At 47.7% G+C, this 21,238-nt stretch overlaps 1 protein-coding gene across 6 annotated transcripts in view; it reads left to right on the plus strand.

Annotated features, from left to right (window-relative positions):
• SLC25A22 (solute carrier family 25 member 22) overlaps window positions 1-21,238 on the plus strand; it is a 95,302-nt gene that overhangs the window by 34,875 nt on the left and 39,189 nt on the right. For 2 of the 6 annotated variants that reach the window (XR_012903685.2, XM_006114864.5), the window contains exons 1-4: window positions 296-537; window positions 5,510-5,625; window positions 14,433-14,558; window positions 15,014-15,069. Coding sequence is in view for 5 of the 6 variants with exons in the window: in XM_006114864.5 (XP_006114926.1) it covers window positions 5,606-5,625; window positions 14,433-14,558; window positions 15,014-15,069 (202 nt within the window). In the remaining variant the exon portion in view is untranslated. Of the gene's footprint in view, window positions 1-295; window positions 538-1,211; window positions 1,487-5,503; window positions 5,626-11,302; window positions 11,348-14,432; window positions 14,559-15,013; window positions 15,070-21,238 lie in introns of those variants that run through there. The other 4 variants (XM_006114865.5, XM_075928250.2, XM_006114867.5 and 1 more) reach the window with 3 other exon arrangements.

The following is a 21,238-nucleotide window of genomic DNA, read 5'->3' on the forward strand; positions in this document are numbered from 1 at the left end:
TAGCAACAATTATCTACATGGTTATATTTTAATCCGATAATGTCACATGCCTGCCTCCTCATTTTGTCCAAGGGGACAGTGATACTTATTAAAGTGTCTTTGAGGGCTTCAGTGAGGATCAGTCAGCTACAGTTTGCTTTGAACAGGGGACACACTACACAAGCGTCAAAGATCTCATGACCTAGTAAGGTCATCAGAAGTGCTTGAGGGTCCTGCAAATCCCAGCCATTCCTGATCTCCCTCCCCCTCTCACCCCCTCCGCTCTCTCCATGCAGTGGTCTGTTTGCACAAAGAGCATTTGCGCTTACATATGCACACACGGAGTGGACTGTGATTCAGTGATAAAGCACTTTCCTTCTTCACGTGATAAAGTGAAGGGAAGCAAAGGTTAATAACCAGTCAGGTGCACAGGGATATGCTTGCACCAAAGGGTCGGAGATACTAAGGCTGCAGTCCCTGAAGAAAACTGTTTGCTCACAGAACAGGGAAAAATCTGAGGCCAGGAGAACTGTCGTGGGCAGTAGATCAGAGATCCAAGTAAGTATGTGCACGTGTGTGTACATGTGAAGGGAGAGCGATGGAATCAGAAGAAAATATTAACTTCTGTGCATGGAGGGCCACAGTGGCTTTGGAAGCTGACTGGATTTGTGATGAGGAGCTGTCTGAGGTAGCTTAGGCGTGGTGATTCCCTTTTGGTGAGGTAGGCATTGGAAGGGCAGGGTAAAGCTGAGGCCCTGTTCTAAAGAGGGTCTGGACAGGGGAGACAGTGGAGGGAAGTTGGAGTGTCTTTTTAAAATTGGTTTGGTCCCTCTCCCCCTCAGAAAGGCAAAGGGAGCCATTTGTAGCTGTAATGCAGAGCGGCGATCTCAGCCAGCACGGGTTACTCTAGTCCCCTGGGGCTCCCCTTAGCTTGGGTCAGTTTAATTCTTGGCATTAAGCAGCTGGGCCTTTCCTCAATGGAGAACAATGCACTGGGCAGCTATGGCTTCCCTCCCAGGCCTGGCTGGAATTAGTGGGAATGACAGCAGAGAGAAGGTGTGGGAAGGGATAGTTTCGACAAGGATCATATTCTACACTAGGGCTTGAGCCTGACATGCAGCTTTACCACGGCAGATCCCTTCTGTAGCTGTGATTGACACCAGTGCCCTCTGACTTGTCACAGTGCAGTGTACTCGGGTTTGTATGTTAGGAGTTTGACCTGGGACAGCTGCATCCGTGGTTAACAAATCAGAGCGGCTGAGTTGTAGGGAAGTTGTGGGAATGGGATGAGTTTACAGTTGCAGAAGCATTTGCTAGGGACCCCAGCACTCCAGAATTGCTCGGGTCCTAGCATCTGAGCCTCGTGACTGACCACTTGCCATTTCCAGAGTGCTAAGGGGGTGTGGGGCTGGCTGGCTGGAGAGGCAGCTTGGTGAGATGAAGCTGCTGTCCTGAGGTGGTTCTGGTTTGGCAAAGATTGAAAACCACGGATGCAGACTAGCACTGGGTCAGTATAGCTACTATGGATGATAGCAATAACCGTGTACAGGTATTTATCAAGTAAGCAGATGAAACGGAGTGATTATCTGTAATCTGCAGTACTGGCTGCAATGCTGTGTGTGTGTGTGTGTGTGTGTGTGTGTAATATATATATATATATATATATCTCCTTAATAAGTGTTAATTTATGGCATCCCATGGCACTAGAACTTCGGCACTTCCTCCAACCATGATGGATGTGTGTGTCATGTTAAAACTAATCTGCTCAGTTGCTCTAATAAACATAAAAGGGAGATCCCAGTGTGTGAATAATGGGGCACTAATCCATGCCTGGCTGCATTAACAACACGCTAGGCGAAAATTAATACCCCATAATTCATCCCCTATACGGTTCTTCCTACTTAATAAGGCATGGCTTGTAAAACTAGGAACTGCCGCTATATTTAGGGCTGGTCAGCTAGTCATGCTTAAGGGAAGTACCTTGTAGAAAATACCTCTGTTTGCTGAATGACACACTCCTCCCTCGCATTTGAGGGGCAAGAAAGATGGTCTCTATTACAGGTTCAGGGGTTCTGGGATGTTCCTCATTTCCTATCCCTGCTCGCAGCCACAGATGAGGAATGGAGGTTAAGTAACTTGCCCTAAATCACACAAACACAACCTATAGCACTGCTTGGAGCAGAATCCCTTTGTTACCTAAACTGCAGGAAAGCAGTCTCCACATTGGTGTGGCTCACACAACAGGCCTGTCACATTTTGGAGTGGCTATGGAGGAGTTTCCAGGGTGACATTTGCACCTTCCTTAGCACTGTCCGTTTTGCTGCAGACGCAGTTCAGCTGCAGGGCAGGGATTTAGGGCTGATTGGTACCAGAAAGTTGGATTGATCCAGCTACTTTGCTCAGGTGTGAAAAATCCATACCCCTGAGCAACATAATGAAGCTGACTTACATCCCCATGTACACCCATAGGGTTACCCAGAAGAATTCTTCTGTTGATATAGCTTTTGCCTCTTGGGGAGAAGGATTCTCTTTGCCAACAGTAGAACTTGTCCTGTCATCAGTGTCTGCACTACAGTGACTCTGTAATGATTCCAGTGTAGATGAATCCTGACTCCGAATCCAGCAGTTTGGATCCTTGACATGTACTCTCACTGCTCCAGTAGCTTCGTTTGATTGGCTTTGGCATTGTTGGTTAGGAAGAGTCCTGCACTTCAGACAGTTTTATCTTAGTTCTCTGTTTTACTCCTCTGTTTCCCTGTTGCGTGTTTAACCTTCTGGGCATTTCCCTGGGCTGATCTCCTCTCCCAGTGGCACCTTCTCCTAGCCTGAACTCCCCATTCCTCCCAGGAGCTAGTTAGCATCCTGCTGTCACAGGAACTGGAATCTGGCCCAGCACTCAGATCTCCCCAGCCAGGAGACAAGGAACTTCATTTCATACCTTAAAATGAATTACCGGATCCTGGAGAATATAGCAAAGTGCATTCGTGGAATTTATATTGGCAGTTGGGATGGCTTTGCACATTGGCATCAGCTGTACCTCTTACCAAACACTGCTGGGAGAAGCCAGCCTTCTGTCAGAGCTTAATGCTCAACATCTCCAGGTGTGTTTGCTCTTCTGTAACTCCTCAGTTGGCTCTGGTAGTTCTGGAGGTGCAGGGCTCCACTGTGCTAAGTGCTGGACATGCACATAAAGAGACCAAACCTGCTTTGAAAGGCTGACCATCTCTGGTTAGGGTGGGGAGGAGCAGGAAATAACATCTCTCATTTCACAGATGAGGAATGGAGGTTAAGTAACTTGCCCTAAATCACACACACACATCCTATAGCACAGCTGTGAGCTGAACTCAGGTTTTCTGTTTCCTAGTCTAGTGCCTTAGCTATAAAACCATCTTAGTTCTTGTTCTTGATCTCCCAGAACAGAGCAATCTCCCAAGCATCCATTTTCCCTCTTGATCAGTCAAAACCTAAATACTTAACATAATAGGTTTTTGGGTTTGTTTGTTTGTTTTTTATTATTATACATGAAATGCAGCTGCCTCTGGGGTGGAGAGAAACAGCTGACTAGTACTCAGCAGCAGCAGGACCATTTATTTCGGCAAAAACCCATTTGTGAAAAGTATCTTCTGTACCTAATGCTTCTGTGATGACAGTGTATGAGAACTGTGTGTGGAATTGGCCAGACTTCCTGTATCCGTGAAAGGGAACACCCTATTTACTGTAGTTGTTACTAGTGAGTTTTCATGATTTAAGGTTTGCTTACATGGAGTTGTGCCGGTTGAACACAAGGTGTGAAACTAAGCCAGTGCCAATGCCTAGATGTGTATACGCTCTTATGTTTAGTTTTTAGAGTGGCTTATGTCTGTTTAGCTTAAAGTGACTGAGAATCAGTTGAAACTAAATGAAAATAAGATGCACTTAAACTGGAGGGTGTCCACTAGGCAGTTGCAACTATTCACATAAAGCTTTTAGTGTTTTAATTATAGTCAAGGCCTTAGTTTATCGGGATTTTTAGTGCATTCTCCCCTGTCCTTCGCTAATTTGGTTGGCTGAAAAGGATCCTCAGAAGAGATGCTGGTGAATAAGGTGAGATCTGAGTATACTAGAAAGAACTCCATTCCCCAGTGGGTTAGTACACTAGCCTGTTACAGCTCCAAATGATCTCCACTGCAAATGGATTTGAAGACTCAGCTTCATTGAGGTGGGTGGATGGCTGGGAAGCTAATCCTACTAAGTCTGTCCCTGTCCTTGAAGCTAAAAGTCTCTGCCTGACAGAGACCCTCAGCTGGAGTATCAGGAGGGAGTTCAAGCCTGAGGTGCGCTAGCAGAGCTGTGTCTGAGTGGAATAGTAGGCAGCACCTGTCTGCATTGTGGCTGGCTCCATGCAGGTCCAGTGAATTCCTGCTTGTCGCAGACACTAAGTCATTCATTTTGCCCTGCAATGAAAATGCAATGCTAGCCTATAAAGTCTCTTCCCGGACTGTGAGGATGTGTGTGTACACGTGTGTGCACAGAAAGGACTCCTGATGGGTGGCCTAGTGGCACACTTCACTGTCTAGACAGAGTAATTGGTTTGTTCCCAGCCTAGGGGTTGCTGCTGCCCAGGCAACTGAAAGGGAAGCAGCCAATGGGTAGATGAGAAGCAGGGAGTTACCAGATGGAAGCCGGGGACCAGCTGCTTTCAGGGAGGAGGAGTAGGTGGCAAGAAATGAATAATATTTAAGGAATCTAAATAGTGAATATGCCAAAATTTTCACCTTTTGGGGGTTAAGTTCCTTCATGGGCTGGGTTCTAGCAGCTTCCTGGTAACTCTCTCTCCCTCTCTCCCTCTCTCCCTCTCTCTCTCTCTCTCTGTAGGAGCAGCATAATAAAGAACACGCTCCTCCCTGGGAGACAGATGGTGTGGAAGTCTGACCCTCCCCCTCCTTCTCCTCTCCCACCCCCTTCCCCTCTTGCTCCTAAGAGCAGACAGCTGAAAAATAGGCTGCTGTCCCTTTAAGCCCTGCTGGGCACTTTCAGCATCTGGCTGTCATCTTTAGGCGCTGGAGCATGGTGCTCTTGGCAGCCAGCTTGAGACCATGTGGCGGGTGGGTGGGTGTGAGGATTTCACAGCCTTGCAGCTTCTTGACTGTTCCTTCTGTGCATGGCAGAGGGAAAGTCACTGGGAAATGTTTGTCTTTGGGTGTCACTCTTATTTTTAAAAATCTGACCAACACGCCTTCCTCTCTGAATAATCCATGTCCGGGGGATCTGCCCACAGGAGTCTCTGGGATTGGAGTCAGTGACTTCTGCAGGGTTAGGATTTGGGGCATGGATGCAGGCAGTCTTTCAGCCTGTCGTCCGAGCATGTTGTTGGGTGTGTGGGGGAGGCACTGGTGAAGGCCTAGCAGACCAGGTTGCCCCTGCGTAGGGCGGGGGTGGGGACTTGTGCACAGTGTACCCTGCCTACTAAAGTTTGGACTTTGGGGGGAATCTAAAGTTTCCTTTTTTCAATTTTGTTGTCTTGGTATTTCTCTCTTTCTCCCCTTCTCAGGAGAACCACGTGAGAGGCAGTGACTGAAAACAAAAAGAAGCTAAAGGACATTTGGGAGGAACACATCGATTTTTAACAGGATCACGTCTGCATTAAATGGCTGATAAACAGATCAGGTAAAACGTTTTGCTGTTCCCTTTGTCAGGAGGAGATGGGTGAGATTCTCTGGTGAGTGATATACAAGAGGTCAGACTAGATTATGGGTTCCCAAACTGGAGGGGGGGGGGGAGAGCACAAGGCAAACCCCCCCAGGTCCCCTTTGTTTGTTTGTTTGCTCAACAAGTTTTGCTGGTTTTGTGTGTGTGAGGGTTTCTCAAAAATCAAAAAGGGGGTGTGATGCGGAAAAGTTTGGGAACCACTGGACTAGATGATCTAACGATCCGTCTGGCCTTAAAATTTGTGACTTCTCCACTCCTGTGATGGGGCTTAAGGGGCAATCCAGACCAGTAAGCGTTTGCCACCGCAAATTCTTTCCTGAAATGTAATCTGCTGTGTTGTAGTTTGAACCCATGGCCTTGTGTCCTGCCTTCTGTGGCAAAAGAGAACAACTGTTCCCCACCTTTTCTGTGGCAGCCTTTCAAGGATCTGAAGACTGCTCTCCTATCCCCCTCCCGCAAATTTCCTTTTTGCCAAACTTATACATACACAATTCCCTCAGCCTTTGCTCACATGGCTTGTGTTCCATCCCTTGAATCATCTTTGTCACTTACCTCTGGATCCTTCCAGTTTCTTTACAGCCTCTCTGTACATTGACACCAAAATTAGACACCATACTGCAGCTGAGGCCTAGCCAGTGCTGAGTAAAGGAATACCATCGCCTCCTGTGACTTGCCTGCTATGCCTCTCGTATTGCAACCTAAACTTATAGCTTTATGTGACTCCAACACACTTGTGGTCCCAGATTGTCCCCAAACCATGTGCTCTGTAATGTTTGGGTATTTCCTGGACACCCCAGAGAAATAATAAAGGTCATTTGTTCTTCTGAAGACCCAAAAGCACATTATAGCTTATTAACTTAAGTGAAGTAAATACACTCTTCCCTTTAAACGTACCACTGAGTTGGTTTCTGGAAAAAAACCCAAAAACCAGATTAACACCAAAACATAGGCTAAGTCAGTGGTCCCCAACCTTTAGAGGCTCCCGGGCGCCCGGGAGGTGGGGGCCACTCATGCGCCGGGCGCCCAGGGGCGGGGCCGCGTGTCCGGGGGGACGCCAGGGGACTGGAATGCCCTTGCACCCGGCGCCGGCGTGTGCCCTGGGGCTGGGGCAGCCCGAGCGCCTTGTGCCGTGGGCCCGGGGCTGGTGTTGCCGCCCGAGCCACACGCCTGGGGCCGGCACTGGTGCCACTCGAGCACCGCGCGCCCGAGCGCCATGCACCCAGCACCGCTGCGTGTCGCGCGCGTGGGGCCGGCCCAGGTTGTCAGCAGGCACACACAAATGCCCCGGCGGGCTCCATGGCGCCCACAGGCACCGCGTTGGGGACCACTGGGCTAAGTGGTTCCAAATAAAAGAAATAATATTAGAAATGGGCACAAATACATGTTGAAAACTTCATCTAGCAAGATACAGGCTTTGTTGAAGATGATTTCTACCTACATTCAGTTTCCAGAGACTTTAACCCTGTCTTGGCAGAAAGATCCATTTTTCTTTTTCAGCCTGCCTGAGCTCTCTTTTCTCGTCTGTCTAGTAATGGATGCCAAAGACAGCTTCTGTCTCTGCTTGTATCTCTAGTAGCTCAGTGACTTTGTTTCATGAGCTCTAGCTTATCTGAGGAAATGGGTTCTACCCACGAAAGCTCATGATACCATCGACATGTTTTGCTCGTCTCTAAGGCTTTGTCTACATTGCAGGGTTTTTGCTCAAGAAGCTTTTTGTGCAAGAGGTCTTCCGCAAAATCTTTTTGCACAGAAGTGCATCCATACCTCAAAAGCACATTGCAAAAGTGATGTGCTTTTGCGCAAGAGAGCGTCCACACTGCATGGACGCTCTTGTGCAAGAAAGTTCTGATGGCCATTCTGTGAATGGCCATCAGAGCACCTGTGCTTTTTGTGATGAGCATCCTTGTGCAAAAAGGAGTTATGCTTTGTAGAAGGAGGTATACCTACACTGCAAAAAGCTCTCTTCTGTCAATTGACTAGATTTTCTTGTGCAAAAATGTGCTTGAGGTGAGGACGCTCCGCAGGTTTTGTGCAAAAACAGCTGTTTTTGCGCAAAAACCCTGTAGTGTAGACATAGCCTAAGGTGCTGCTAGACTATTTGTTTTTTTTAATATTTTTTTTGTTAGTCTCCAAGGGTATGTCTACACTACCACCCTAGTTCGAACTAGGGTGGTAATGTAGGCAACCGGAGTTGCAAATGAAGCCCGGGATTTGAATTTCCCGGGCTTCATTTGCATATTGCCGGGCGCCGCCATTTTTAAATTTCCGCTAGTGCAGACTCTGTGCCGCGCGGCTACACGTGGCACGGAGTCCGCACTAGCAGACATTTAAAAATGGCGGCGCCCGGCAATATGCAAATGAAGCCCGGGAAATTCAAATCCCGGGCTTCATTTGCAACTCCGGTTGCCTACATTACCACCCTAGTTCGAACTAGGGTGGTAGTGTAGACATACCCCAAGGTACTACAGGACCACTCATGGTGGTGTTTTTTGGTTTTTAAGTTACAGACTAACATGGCTACCTCTGAGACCTCTTCATGTAGTGCTAGTACGTACTTTTCACTATGCTGTTAATCACCAATATCTGCCATTATCTATGAGAACACTATCAGAACTCACTGTAGGTGTACAATATTACTGTATTCTAAAAATGGATTCAGTTGCTTATTACCTTGTGGTTTAAACCCCTGTCTTTACAGACCAGTGAACCTTGGCAATGGATTCTTTTGAAGGTTACCTTTCCAAAGTAAAGTTTATTGAAGTCATGAGGGAAGTGCCATGGAGTCTAGTGATGAAAGACATTCCATCCTCTTTCTTCCTCAACTTGTTAGCTCTAATGCAAATTAGACTGTTTCCTGCCATCTTTTTTTCCTCCCTGCTGTCTTGAGGGTCCTGTTTACCTTAATTGACACATCAGTAGTAAATACACATTCTTTTGTTTAGGATACACCTGTATGACTACTCCCCCTGCCATACCTGTCTTACACACAATAATTCCAGCATATAGTCACAACTCTTAATACAATATTAAGTATGTGTATGCAGTATATAGAATGTGCATGATCTGTGAGTTGTTAGTTTTCAAATGATACCTCACAAGACTTATTTTGCATGAAGATTATTACAGTCGTTTGCAGAGTGTGCATACAACTCCCCTCTCTTCTTTTCTCCTTTTTGATGTCCTCTTCCTGTTGTCTTTTTCTTTCATCCTGCTCTACACTCCACATTCCTTCTCTTTATTTCACCTCTCCTTTCAAAGGGCAGCTTTTCAGCAGATATAAATCTGGGTCATTCTGTGCTATGCTGAGAGATGTGGCGCTTTCTATTTTGGAACAATACATAGAAATGACCTATTTCCTGCTTGCTAAAACCTAGTCTGTCTTTGTAATTGTAGGTGCTTTGGCGTGTGTCTATACAGCAGGGCTTAACTCGAAATAAGCTATGCAAATTGAGCTACGTCAATTGTGTAGCTTATTTTGAAATTGAAATTGGGAGCATCTACACATCACTTATTTCAAAATAGAGCACTCTCTTCCTCCGACTTCCCTTACTCCTTGTACAGTGAGAGTTACTGGAATCAGAGTAAGAAGTTCTCTAGCTTGACATTATTTCACAATGACTACCTGCTGTGTAGATGTACCCTTGATGTCCAAGCACTGACCCAGGTTTAACACAACTAGCATGATTTGAGGGGACAGTAGGTAGCTTGCTCCTGGCTTTTCCTAGAGCAGCGTTTCTTAAACTGTGTTCTGGAGCACGCCGGTGTGCTGCAAAGCAGTCGGAGATGTGCCACAAAGAACAACAGAACTCAAAATGGCCACCCTTAAAGGGGCAACTTTTTTTCCCCCCTTTTTCCCCTCCCACTGACCCTTTTTTTTTTTTTTTCCTTCAACAAAAAAAATCCTTGGTGTTCTTCATTTAAAACAAAAAATTGTTTGGTGTTCCTCGGTCTTAAAGTTCTAGGGACTGACCTAGAGCTATATTTGTGGGTCTTAGTGCAGTCTACGCAGCAGAGGTAAAGCCGAAATAAGCTACGTAACTTACGCTATGTAATTGACGTAACTGAAGTCAGAATAGCTTCACTTGGCTTTTGGTGCTATCTTCACAGCAGGAAGTCTGAGAGAGAGTGCACGTCCTCTGACTTCCCTTACCCCTCGTAAAATGAGAGTTACAGGAGTCGGAGTAATCAACGTAATTTTGACATTATGTTGAAATAACTGCTTGTAGTGTAGAGGTGGGCTATGATATTTCAGAATAACATCAGTTTTTCCAAAATGACACTTGTGTAAACATGCCCTTAAGTGGGTAAATCTGGGCTATGCCTCTGGCTGTTGTGGATCATGCTACTGGCATGTTCCCTGGACCAGGATGCGCCCAAGCATGGGTTTAGCTTTTTGTTAGTGCAGGGGTAATCCACACGCCTACTGGGTGTGGTGCCTTGTCCCATATAGCGGCACTTTGACCACTTACACAGAGGGAGAAAATGACTGTGCTCTACAGCCTTAGCTGAGAGCCAGTTGGCTTTTAGCTCAAGTGGTAGAGGCTCATGATCTAAGCTACAGAGGCCCCAGGTTTGGTTCTGCCTCTCTGCGTTAGAGGCAGGGGTTACACATGGGGCTCGTCTACATTGGCCCTTTTTCCGGAAGGGGCATGGTAATTTTTGAAATCGCAATAGGGAAATGCGCGGGGGATTTAAATATCCCCCGCGGCATTTAAATAAAAATGTCCGCCGCTTTTTTCCGGCTTTTAGAAAAGCCGGAAAAGAGCGTCTACACTGGCCCCGATCCTCCGGAAAAAGCGCCCTTTTCCGGAGGCTCTTATTCCTACTTTGAAGTAGGAATAAGATCCTCCGGAAAAGGGCGCTTTTTCTAGAGGATCGGGGCCAGTGTAGACGCTCTTTTCCGGCTTTTCTAAAAGCCGGAAAAAAGCGGCGGACATTTTTATTTAAATGCCGCGGGGGATATTTAAATCCCCCGCGGATTTCCTTATTGCGATCTCTGAAATTAACATGCCCCTTCCGGAAAAGGGGCCAGTGTAGATGTAGCCATGGTGTAAAAAGCAACTGCTATCTAGCTCCAGACATTACTGTAGTCCCATTGTCAGTGCCACTTCCTAACACCTGACTTCCTCAATGCATTGTCTCCCAAGACCAGCTTTGTACAGGGGAGAAGGGAAATATTGGGTGTGGGCTATTTATCTGTGAGGCAGAGGCAGCTCATGGTGGAGGGAAGGGCCCTAGGAGGAGTAGACAGCCCCAAGAAAACACCATTGCATGGTTAACCCCCAGACAGTGTGTCTTGTCCATTAACTGACTTCAGGAGCTCTCGATCTTTCTTTGTGAGCGTTCTTTCCCTAGACTGAATTACAAGCCCAGATTTGTCTCTGCTTGGCCATGTGGCTACGTGGGCTGGATCACCCAAATGGAGCAGACTGTAAACGTGGCTGTAGCTGAACTGGCTGGTGGTGGCTGTGCAGCATGGCCTTGCAGGCCAGTGCAGGCACATGGAGCCCAGAATGCTGGGGACCTTATCCCTGCCCTGGATTTTAATCAGTAGGGGTGATGGGTCTGTTCCCACCATTTTGATCCACTTGCTGAATCAATTTGTGCAATCACTGAATCTCTGTTTATATTACAGTAACACCTAGTGTTCCTGAAGGCAGTAGGGGTCTCCATGCACACGGTAAGAGACAGTAACTAGTGGTGTCCCCCAGGGGTCTGTACTGGGACCAGTCCTGTTCAACTTATTCATACATGATCTGGAGAAAGGGGTAAACAGGGAGGTGGCAAAAATTGCAGACGATACAAAACAGCTCAAGATGGTTAAGTCCCAGGGAGACTGCAAAGAGCTACAAAAGGGTCTTTCAGAACTGGGCGTTTGGGAAACAAAATGACAGACAAAATTCAGTGTTGATAAATGCAAACTAATGCACATTGAAAACCTCATCCCAAATATACATATGAAAGGGGGGAGGGGTCTAAATTAGCTGTTACCACTCTAGAGAGAGATCTTGGAGTCCTTGTGGATAGTTCCCTGAAAACATTCCCTCTGCACTGTAGCAGCCAAAAAAGTGCACAGAACGTTGGGAATCCTTAAAGGCATAGGTAATGAAGACCAAAAATATCCTACTGCATCTATGTACATACATGGTGCACCCACATCTTGAACACAGCCACCTTGCTAGCTCTGTACCCGGTAGCACACTTGGCAGAAGGCATGTCAGGCCTCAACTGTGAGCCCCTCTCCCCAACAGTCATAGACTCTGTCTTGTGCCACCTTCACAACAGAGGGCTTCCATCAGGCCTACAGCACAGAGGCAGACCTTCCAGAATGCCTGTGGCTGGACAGCTTCTGCTGTCAGGCTGAGTATCTTGAGTTAATTGGCCTTTCTGCTCCCCTTGTTTCACTCCAGCAATGTATCCCTGCCACCTCCTCTGTTCAGAGGAGCAGCACTCCATTGATGGCCCTGCCCGGCCCATCCTGAGAGCAGTGCTCATCATTCAGAGGGGGGAGGCCTCTGAAGCAGCCAGGGTGGGTCAATAGTTTCTCGATGTGTTCAGGTGTGATCAGAAGTGCTTGTCAGTCATGTTGGTTCAAGGGACTTGCTCTGGTCTGGATGGAATTCACCAGAATGATCGAATAGGCATCCTCTGTCCCTGACATCAGTGATTCATAGGGCTTTTTCATGTCTGAGCTTCTAAGTCATTGAAAAAATGATGGATCCTCGCTCACAGGATGGTAGGTCGGCTTTAAAATCGAGTGCATGTAGCTACCAGCGATTGCTGCTTAGAAACAAAAGGGCAGGTGGAAAAGCTCAGCTGTCAGACCCCTGCCCATATATAGCTTGCTTTTGTCTCTGATTTTCTTCGCCATGTGTAATCTCGCTCCTCTGTGTGCTCTCAGCTTAATTTCTGTTTATGGGACTGGACTGACTGTCAGGGATCTCATTCCCCCCCCCCCCCCCCCCCCCACACACGTCTTCTCTGTGATCGCATGTCTAGGAGCAGTGTCTGGAATGTCTTCCTGGCTCTGATAGCAGGGAGGGCTAGCCTGCCAAAGAAGTACCATTCTACTGGTCTTTACCATATGATAACAGTCAGTGTGTGATGAACACTTGCTTGGTGAATGTCTGATGCCTGCTTTTCTCTGCTGGTGTAAAGCATCCCTTTCTAATCCCAATGGTTAGTGAGACATTTGACCTTTTGAACGCAGTCACTCCGCACTACCCCCATTGGCCTGACCATGTACTGGCTCTTGAAAGCCTGGCATTTTTACTGGTGTCACTTGCCTTCCCAGTTACTGGGCCAGGACACACATTTCACTGGCTCCTGGGCCCAAGTGGGTGGCTTTCCCCAAATCTGGGCCCACAACTTTATTTTGTGGGGTCTGTCTGGGGCATGTTCCTGGTTATCTGGTAATGGCTTTGTTTTGCTCAGCCCCTTTCTGGTTTCTGAATGAATCCCAAACCAGCAAAAGTGTCAGCTCCGTGTGTGTGTGTGGGGGGGGGGGGGGGGGGATGTACCACTCAGCAGTGCCACCTGCTGGCTGCCCAGGATCATCAGGAGCTGAACCTGGCTAGGAGCTGTACTCGGCCCTCTAGGCTGGACTGGTGCTCAATGCATGGAGAAGGCCAGGAGGAGACTGTGGGGGTGAGAAGGGCTGATTGTTTTGAAGGCACAGGTTGTATTCCTAATGCCTCCCATCTGCAGGTGGGTACTAGATCTCATGAGTCGGTTTCCCCACCGCGAGGACAAGAGGTTACATGAAGGAGGCAGCGCCAGACAGCAGCTGTGTATAATGTTTGTATTGCAGTAGCATCTGGAGGCCTTGGCAGAGATCAAGGCCCCATTGTTCTAGGTGTTGCACATGCTCCATACTGGTGTAAGACAAACTCCACCAGTGATGGGCAACTCGAGAGAGGGAGTGGGTCGCATGAGTGACCCTCCTCCGCCTCCGTGCGCTGCAGCAACCTGTGGTCCACTGGGGTTCAACCTGCGGCCTCGCAGTCCCCTTGGCTGCCCCTCTTGGGCACTGGGGCATCGTAGCTGGCTGCTCATGCTCTGGGAGGGAGGGGGAAGAATGGGAACAGAGAGCACGCCAAGCGATTCGTGGCACTCCGAAAGTGCTGGGAGGGAGGGGGAAAGTGCAGGGCTTCCGTGCCCCAGTGCATGAAAGGTACATGGGGGGCATACAGAGAGTCTGCTGGCCACAGGTTGACCACAATTGGTCTATACATATGAGACACAAAGTAGTAGTGGGGATGATGATTCTTCCTACTTCACAGATGGGGGAACTGAGGCAGAGAGAGATTAAATGACTTGCCCAGGGTTGTACAAGGAAGGCTGTGGGAGAATATTGAATCCAGATCTCTTAAATCCCTCTCTAGGACACAACCCCAGGGCCTTCCTTCCTCTGTGAAGCTAGAGGGATCCACGTACTGCTGAAGATGCCTTAAACTGTTTCCCCTAATTCTTTCTTAGTGGCTAGAGCATGGCAAGGTGCCGTGTGTGAGAGACTTGGGCACTCTTTGTTCACTGTTCTGAGCTTGTATTCTGTGCCTCAGTTTCTCCATCTGCACAATGAGGCTGATTATACCCCTGCAGAACACTTTGAGCATGTTAGGTGGAGAGTGCCAAACATTTTGATTTGCCAGTGAGGCTCTTAGTTTATTTCATCTCCTAGCTCTCCTGTTGAAGGCCATGGTTCTTCATTCCTCTTTCCCTTTGATATCCTGTTGCCAATGTCTGTTTTTTTTTTTCTCTTGCAGTTTACCTGCCAAGCTGATCAATGGAGGGATAGCTGGGCTGATTGGGGTCACTTGTGTCTTTCCCATTGACTTGGCGAAAACTCGCCTGCAGAACCAGCAAAATGGCCAGCGGATGTACACCAGCATGTAAGTACCACCTTGCCCACACTGTGCTTTTCCACTAGTGTACAAACAACCCCGACATCCTGTACACTGAATTCCTTATAGTGACCAGACAGGCTAGGATGGCTGTGCAAAACTGCAGCAATTCAAACCTGGTTGTGTAGCTCCCTTCCTGGAACAGAACTGTTCCCTGAAACATGTTGGACTGCTGGTTTGGTGCTCCCATCTGGTTAATGAACAGCTCCTCGAATTAACATTTTACCTTCTTAAATTTCTGGAAAGCAAGTGTTGTATGCAGGGGGTAGCCAGTAATTCAGAGCCCCGTGCATGAGACTCAGCAGTACTATGGAGGCTACAATGCTGCTGCTCCCCTCTTTGCTTGGACTTCGGCTGACAAAGTGCAAATGAAAATCACGTTGATTAGATTCCTTGCTGTCCACCTTTGAACTCCTGAGGTTTTATCTCTGTCTCCTTTGCAGGTCTGACTGCCTCATTAAGACAATCCGGTCGGAAGGTTACTTTGGCATGTACAGAGGTAAGAGCTGGAGGCAGAGCAGAAGGGCAGCATTTGACTCCTTCGTCCTAGCTTGAAATGCTGGGGTGATTTCAAGAGAAAGGAAAACATAGCCATTTTCCTCTCTTTATGGAGTCACGTATTAGGGGTGCCCTGAACTGGTTACAAACCTTGAAAAAGCCTGGCCCACACACCGAGGTCTTAATACGCAGAAACATGGGTATTACCAGGCAGCCCAGCCCCCTGTGGTGGGGCCAAACAACTTACTTTGTGTTAATAGAGAGTTGGATAAACTTGGCGGATAGGATTGCCTTGGTGCTGGGGAGGAAGACTCCGGAGCCTTCCAGATTATGTTCCTAAAGGTCACTATTCAGGGAATCTGCCGGTCACCTTCAGGGGTCAGGAAAGGAATTCTGGGTGTGTGGGGAGCATCCATCCATCATGGCCATGGGACTCTGGACAGGATGGGCCAGGATTCTCTCTCAGGCAGGCTGGTTCTTGCCCAAATGCTCAGGGTCTAATTGATAGCCAGAGGTGGGGACCGGAAGGAATTTTCCTCCAGTTCAGATAGGAAGCACTTTTTTTTTTTTTTTTTTTTTTTTTTTTTTTAAACCTTCTTTCGCAGCTTGGCAGGCAGGTACGCCTGGAGGATCCCAGGAAGTATCTCAATCAATTCCCTGCCATTCCATGTGACCTTGGACAGTGGTGCTCTTTGGCCGCTTCTGTTCTATGCCCATGGCACATACTAGCTTAGTCTCCTGGGCACTGTAATACTTGGCTCTAATTCTGGTTGTGGGGTGGCATGTGTGGGTGGCCTGTGATATACAGGTGCTCAGATGAGCTCATTGGTGGACCTGCCTGGCCTTAAGCTCTCTAATTGTAGTTCTAGCTGCAAGTATATGGTAATGCCTCAGAAATATTTGCAGTCATTAAAGTATCTGTTCACGGGTGCAGATAAAGAACACATACTCGGGTTACTCGATTAAATGAATACTTCATTAAATGAATCCTCGCTCCTTTTTTTTTCTTTTTTTTTTTTTTTTTTTTTAGTGGGACTCCAGAGATCTTTGAGTTTTGCGGCTCCCAGCTGCACTCTAGTTTGGCAATTCTTTGTTAGGTTACCAGGGAAACAGGAGTATTGTGGTTTGATATAATGGGAACAGCGGATTGGCTGTTGAGAGGCGCCCTTGTCTGGCCCAGGTTGTGGATGGGAGGAGAAGGGGGCGGCGGGATGGATTCTGGTTGCAGATTGGCTGGCTGCGGTGGTGGCTTTAGGAGCCGTGCCAAGACAGGGTTAACCTAACAGAACCTTAGCAAATTTGATCTTAAAGAAACATTCCAAAGCCGGTAACATTCACATGGCCACTGCTCGCCGCACTCTAGGTGCCTAGTGGAGAGGTGGTGCTGTTGGAGAGGGGCTGCAGCACCCCTCTGTTACGGGTTGGCATAGGAGCAGTGTGGCCAGGAATGGGGCATGGTAGTGCAGGCAGGGGCTCACCTCAGTTAGGGAGCGATTCCTACTTGAGTGGAGGAGGGCAGAGTGTCAAATGGCTTTACCTTCCCCTGCATCCTCTTACAGGGGTTCAAACCCCAAACGCCCCACTAGCCTCCTCCTGCATGTGCAGAGCAGCTGGCATGTTAGCTGGACTTCACTTCCTCCCAAGCTGAGATATATCTGAGCCAGTGATCTAGGGGTGGAAGGCTCTGGATCTTCTTTTTACCAATCCCTAAATCAGGGGCGGGGAACCTTCTTTAGGTGGGGGCCACTCACCCTCAGAAAAATCAGTGGAGGGGCCACACAAGGGAGTTGAAAAAAAAAAAACACACACCCCTCACTGATGTGGTCCATGACTGAGGAGAAAGACACTCTCCACATTCCCCTCACACACCAGATCTTTGGATGGCCCAAGCTAGTAGATTTTGTGTGCTCCAGTCTGCGGGGAAACGCTGGGGGATGCTGGAGCACCAACACAGGCTCCCCAATGGTAAGGGGAGCCCCAAGCCTTGGGGGGTCACATTGGGCCCCCGGGCCTTTGGTTCCCCACCCCTGCCCTAAATCCTCTAACCTGCCACATCTGGCTGTGCTCAAAAGTCTAGTGTTTGCTGCTGGTATCTCTCCATCCCTGGCTGAGAGGGAGGCTTTTGTTGGGATGACAAGGAGCTCTGACATATGGCTTTGACTTTTCATAGAGCTGAAGTGCTGTTAACAGGACAAATAGTACAGCAGTGTCAAGCTGCATTCCTGCTGCAGTTCTTTCCTGTGTGACTTTGGGCAACTCGCCGAGGGATGCTCAAATGTGTTTACTCAGGTCAACGTGTAATCGCTGAATATTTCAGCAGTCACATGTTTACATGCGGGGAGGGAGGGCATTTGTGGAGCTGCCCTTCCCCTCCCTTCCATCCTTCCCGTTGTGCTGCCTCTTATACAGAGGCAGCAGCATGGAGTATGAGGGGCTGCTTGTAACTGGGAATGTTAACCACTGAGTCCAGGCACATCAGTTAACCATTTACACTAGCACATCCATACTTACACCAAACATTTAGGTTGCCCTAACTACACCATTTCAGGGCTGTGAAACATTTCATGCTCTTTGTGACACAGGTCAGCTGGGCCCTGCTGTAGATGCAGCTGGCTTGACAGAAAATGCTTCCCTCTGCTACTGCTTCTAGGGATGTGAATGGCTAACTGGTTACCCGGTAAGCAGGTGATGTTTGCCATTAACCCAGAGCCCCGGGGTCTGGCTTTGGCCAGGCCCAACGTGATGCGGGATTGTTCTGCTAAGAATACCCCTCCGTACTTCCCTGGCGCTCACATTACCCACCAAAACTATTTCAGGCTGCTGAGGTCATGTCCAAAAAACGCTGTGTTAATGTATGCTATTTATGTTCTGAGTGGATATTTAGAGCCCACACTCAGCCCTCTCCTTTCCGAGGAAGAATGCAGCAAAGGTGCTGCTCTCCTCTGACTTCCCTCACTCCCCAACTCCCTGGTTCTGCACTACCAGGCTGGTCTGAGATTTTATTTTTTACCCTTCATTTTCCTTGCTCGTTCTCCACATGTCATGCTTCGTCCAAGATTTTCCCTCTTGTTGCATTCACACCGCATCTGCATGCAGCCGAATCTTAGATTTCCCAAAATATGAAGTCCTACAAGCAAGATCACTCCAGTATAACATGCCTACTCAAATAACGCTGCTAATATGAAAGCTGAGCAGGATTTACAGTCCTTTTGCTAAGTTCCATTTCTGTGTGATCCTAAAACATCAGGCATGTAACTACTGAGTCATGGTCATGTGGGCATTAAGAACGTTGTGGGAATCTCCACTGTTCAATGGTTGACAGTAGGGATGTAAAATCCCATTTTATTGGCTAATCGGTTAACATGTTTAACCGGTGAACTGATATTTAAGGGGTATGAGTGGCTGAAGCATCTCCCCTTGCTACAGGCAGGGGCTGCTCCAGCCAGGACAGAGCAGCCCCTGTCTGCTGTGACCCCCCTCTCCCCCTGCCACAGGGCTGGAGCAGACAGGGAGCTGCTTCAGGCCCCCGCCCCCCCTTCCCCCCGCACACACACACCCCACCAGTTAACCTTAATCAGTAAGCCTCATCCATTAAGGGCGATGCTCACCGGTTAACCCTTCACCTTCCTAGTTTACCATATTAGCTTTTAACTGTCAGATAATGAGAGCTCAGAATGAAATCCTCATTGTTCAGATTACCATCATGCTTTATTTGTCACTTTTCTTGGAGTTTGATTTTTAATGCCCACGGTCTCTCTCTTAGCTCTGGAAGCCACTGTTTTGTAATATTTTATCCTGTGACCTGAGAGGATTACATATTCTTAGGACTGATACAGCATGTAACTACTGAGTCATTTTTTTCAGGATCAGTATATTTCTAAGCATTGATTCTCTGGATCAGAGATTATTAAAAAAAAAAAAAAAAAAAAAAACCCCACAAACATAGAGGAAATTTGACCCTTGCATCACTTTGCAGGTTGCTGCCAGGATACAGATTTTATGTTAGAATATATTTTATTACAAGGCCTGGAGGAAAATGGAAGACCCACATAAAAAATTTATTAGAACTACAAAAGGGTCAAGTAGTTACTCTTGATCACCTCTTGAAGCTTGTGGGATTTCCCACCTTTTCAAAAACTTTTTCTGGTTAGCAGTTTATCCTCCCTCCTAGTCTTTGCTGTCAAATTATTCCACACTACACCATGAACTAATCCCAAGAATATCTTCTCTAAATGCCTATGTACCATTGCATGAATGTATTGGCAGGGGTATGGGTTGTTCATAACACGGTGTGGCTGCTCAAACATGAGCTTGGTAAGAACGGGTTTGCAAGCAGAACTGGTCACACAGACTTGGATTTACAATGCAGTGCAGGCATGCTTTTAGAGATCCTGGGGCTTCATTTATAGTCCACAGAGAGCTCCTACAAGTCAACTTATGTCAGAAAATGCATAAACTGAAACATCTAATATTCAGGATGTGCAAAATATTTTTTGGGGGGGAGGTGGCACATTTGGGTATTCTAAAGCTTGCTGCAGCCCTCAATTTTTTTTCCTCCTGTGGTGATTCCGGCGCTCTTGTGGATTACTGAAGACCGGGATTATGCTCTGTTAAGCAGCTTTGCTGAAAATGTCAAAGGTTTAGCAGAAATCCTAGGTCTATTAATTTTTACATGTAAGTGGCCCACAGAGGGTTTTCTTCTTCCAATCTCAAATAAATTGGGAGATAATATTGATCTGAAAGCTGCCTCATTAGTTTGATGGCTTCCACGTTTCAGTGCTTTCCCATTTCCCACCTTCAATGGCTAGATTTTTTTTTTTCTTTCTGAAGAAGCTGCACAGATACTAAATTGGGAGATGAATATTTGTTTCCTTTTACCTAGGCAAGGTGATTTAGTGATATAGGATGGGAGGGGGTGAGGTGTGGTTTTTTTGGGGTTTTTTTTTTTTTTTTTTTTTTTTTTCAGGTGAGAATCTCAGCCTTTGTGTGTGTGTGTGGTTGGCTTGGTTTAATTATCCAGCTCTTACATTTGGGGACTTGAATAAGAACTTTCCTAGGTGCACGTGTCTTGTCTAATTACTCTGGTGAGCGCCATTAATGAAATCCAAGAGGAAAAAGTGCCAGTGGTAGGTAGGGGTGTTAAATTGCAGCTATCTGACTAATCATGTAGTCTCTACAGTTGGTATTGATGACACAATAAGGGCTGCTCTGCAGGAGCCGGCTGGAGCCAGCACTGAGTAGTCCTGGCTTGTGCTGGCTCTGGATGCCACCAGTTCTGTGCTTCTGCATTTTAAATGTCGTAAGAGCCCAGCAGCTCCTGCTACATTTGAAATGCAGAGGTGTAGTGTCCTGGCCCAGCGCAAGCGAACAGGGGCTGCTTGGTTGCAGCAGCCTCTGTCCATGCAGGGGCTCAGCTCCCCACTGGAACTTCCATGGACAGGAGCTGCTGCCAGAGCAGCCTCTGCCAGCAGTGAGCCTCAGCCTGCCATGGCTGTTTTGCAGCAGCCTCCCCTGTTCCCTCTCCCCCACTGCCTCTGGTAGAGGTAGCGGGTGGGGGGAAGGCAGCAATGGCGCTGGGGGGGGAACCAGCTTTTAAGCCAGCTCCCCCCCAGCACCAGCTCTTGTTCCCCCTCCCCACATCGAGGGAGGGACGGGAGCAAATATTTGATACTCCAAGTGACTACTCGCCAATATCCCTAGTGGTAGGGGTCAGGGGTGTGTTGCCGCTGGGTTGAGTCTGTGATTTGAGAACACGCTCACCCTTGGTTTTAGGAAGTCTTTGTAAACGGAACTAAAACCAATGTCTGGCCTCACTAGGAGGTCACGAGTCCTTGAGAGAGAGACCCAACACATTATCTATTGAACGCAATGCTTGTAAAGTTGCTGCCATTTGTGAGATGAAGAGACTGGTCTATCTGCCTCTTACCAGGGAGGTGGACAAGGATTTGTCAGTGAGCATAGACACATGGTAGGACCAGGCTTGTGAGGTGCTCTCAGAAGCTATCTGGCAGGGCCCAGTAAAGGCTTTCTGCTTACAGGGTTATTTTTCCTCAGTGTGGAGAGAATTGTTGTCTGAGCACAGGACACAGTCTCTCATCTGACACTGATTCACTCTCTGGCCTTGAGCAAGTCCTTTGGGGCCTCTGTTTTCCAAAAGTGCCTGCTGATTT

Source organism: Pelodiscus sinensis, chromosome 5 (assembly GCF_052426305.1).
Source record: "Pelodiscus sinensis isolate ZL-2025 chromosome 5, ASM5242630v1, whole genome shotgun sequence".
Lineage (NCBI taxonomy): Eukaryota > Metazoa > Chordata > Testudines > Trionychidae > Pelodiscus > Pelodiscus sinensis.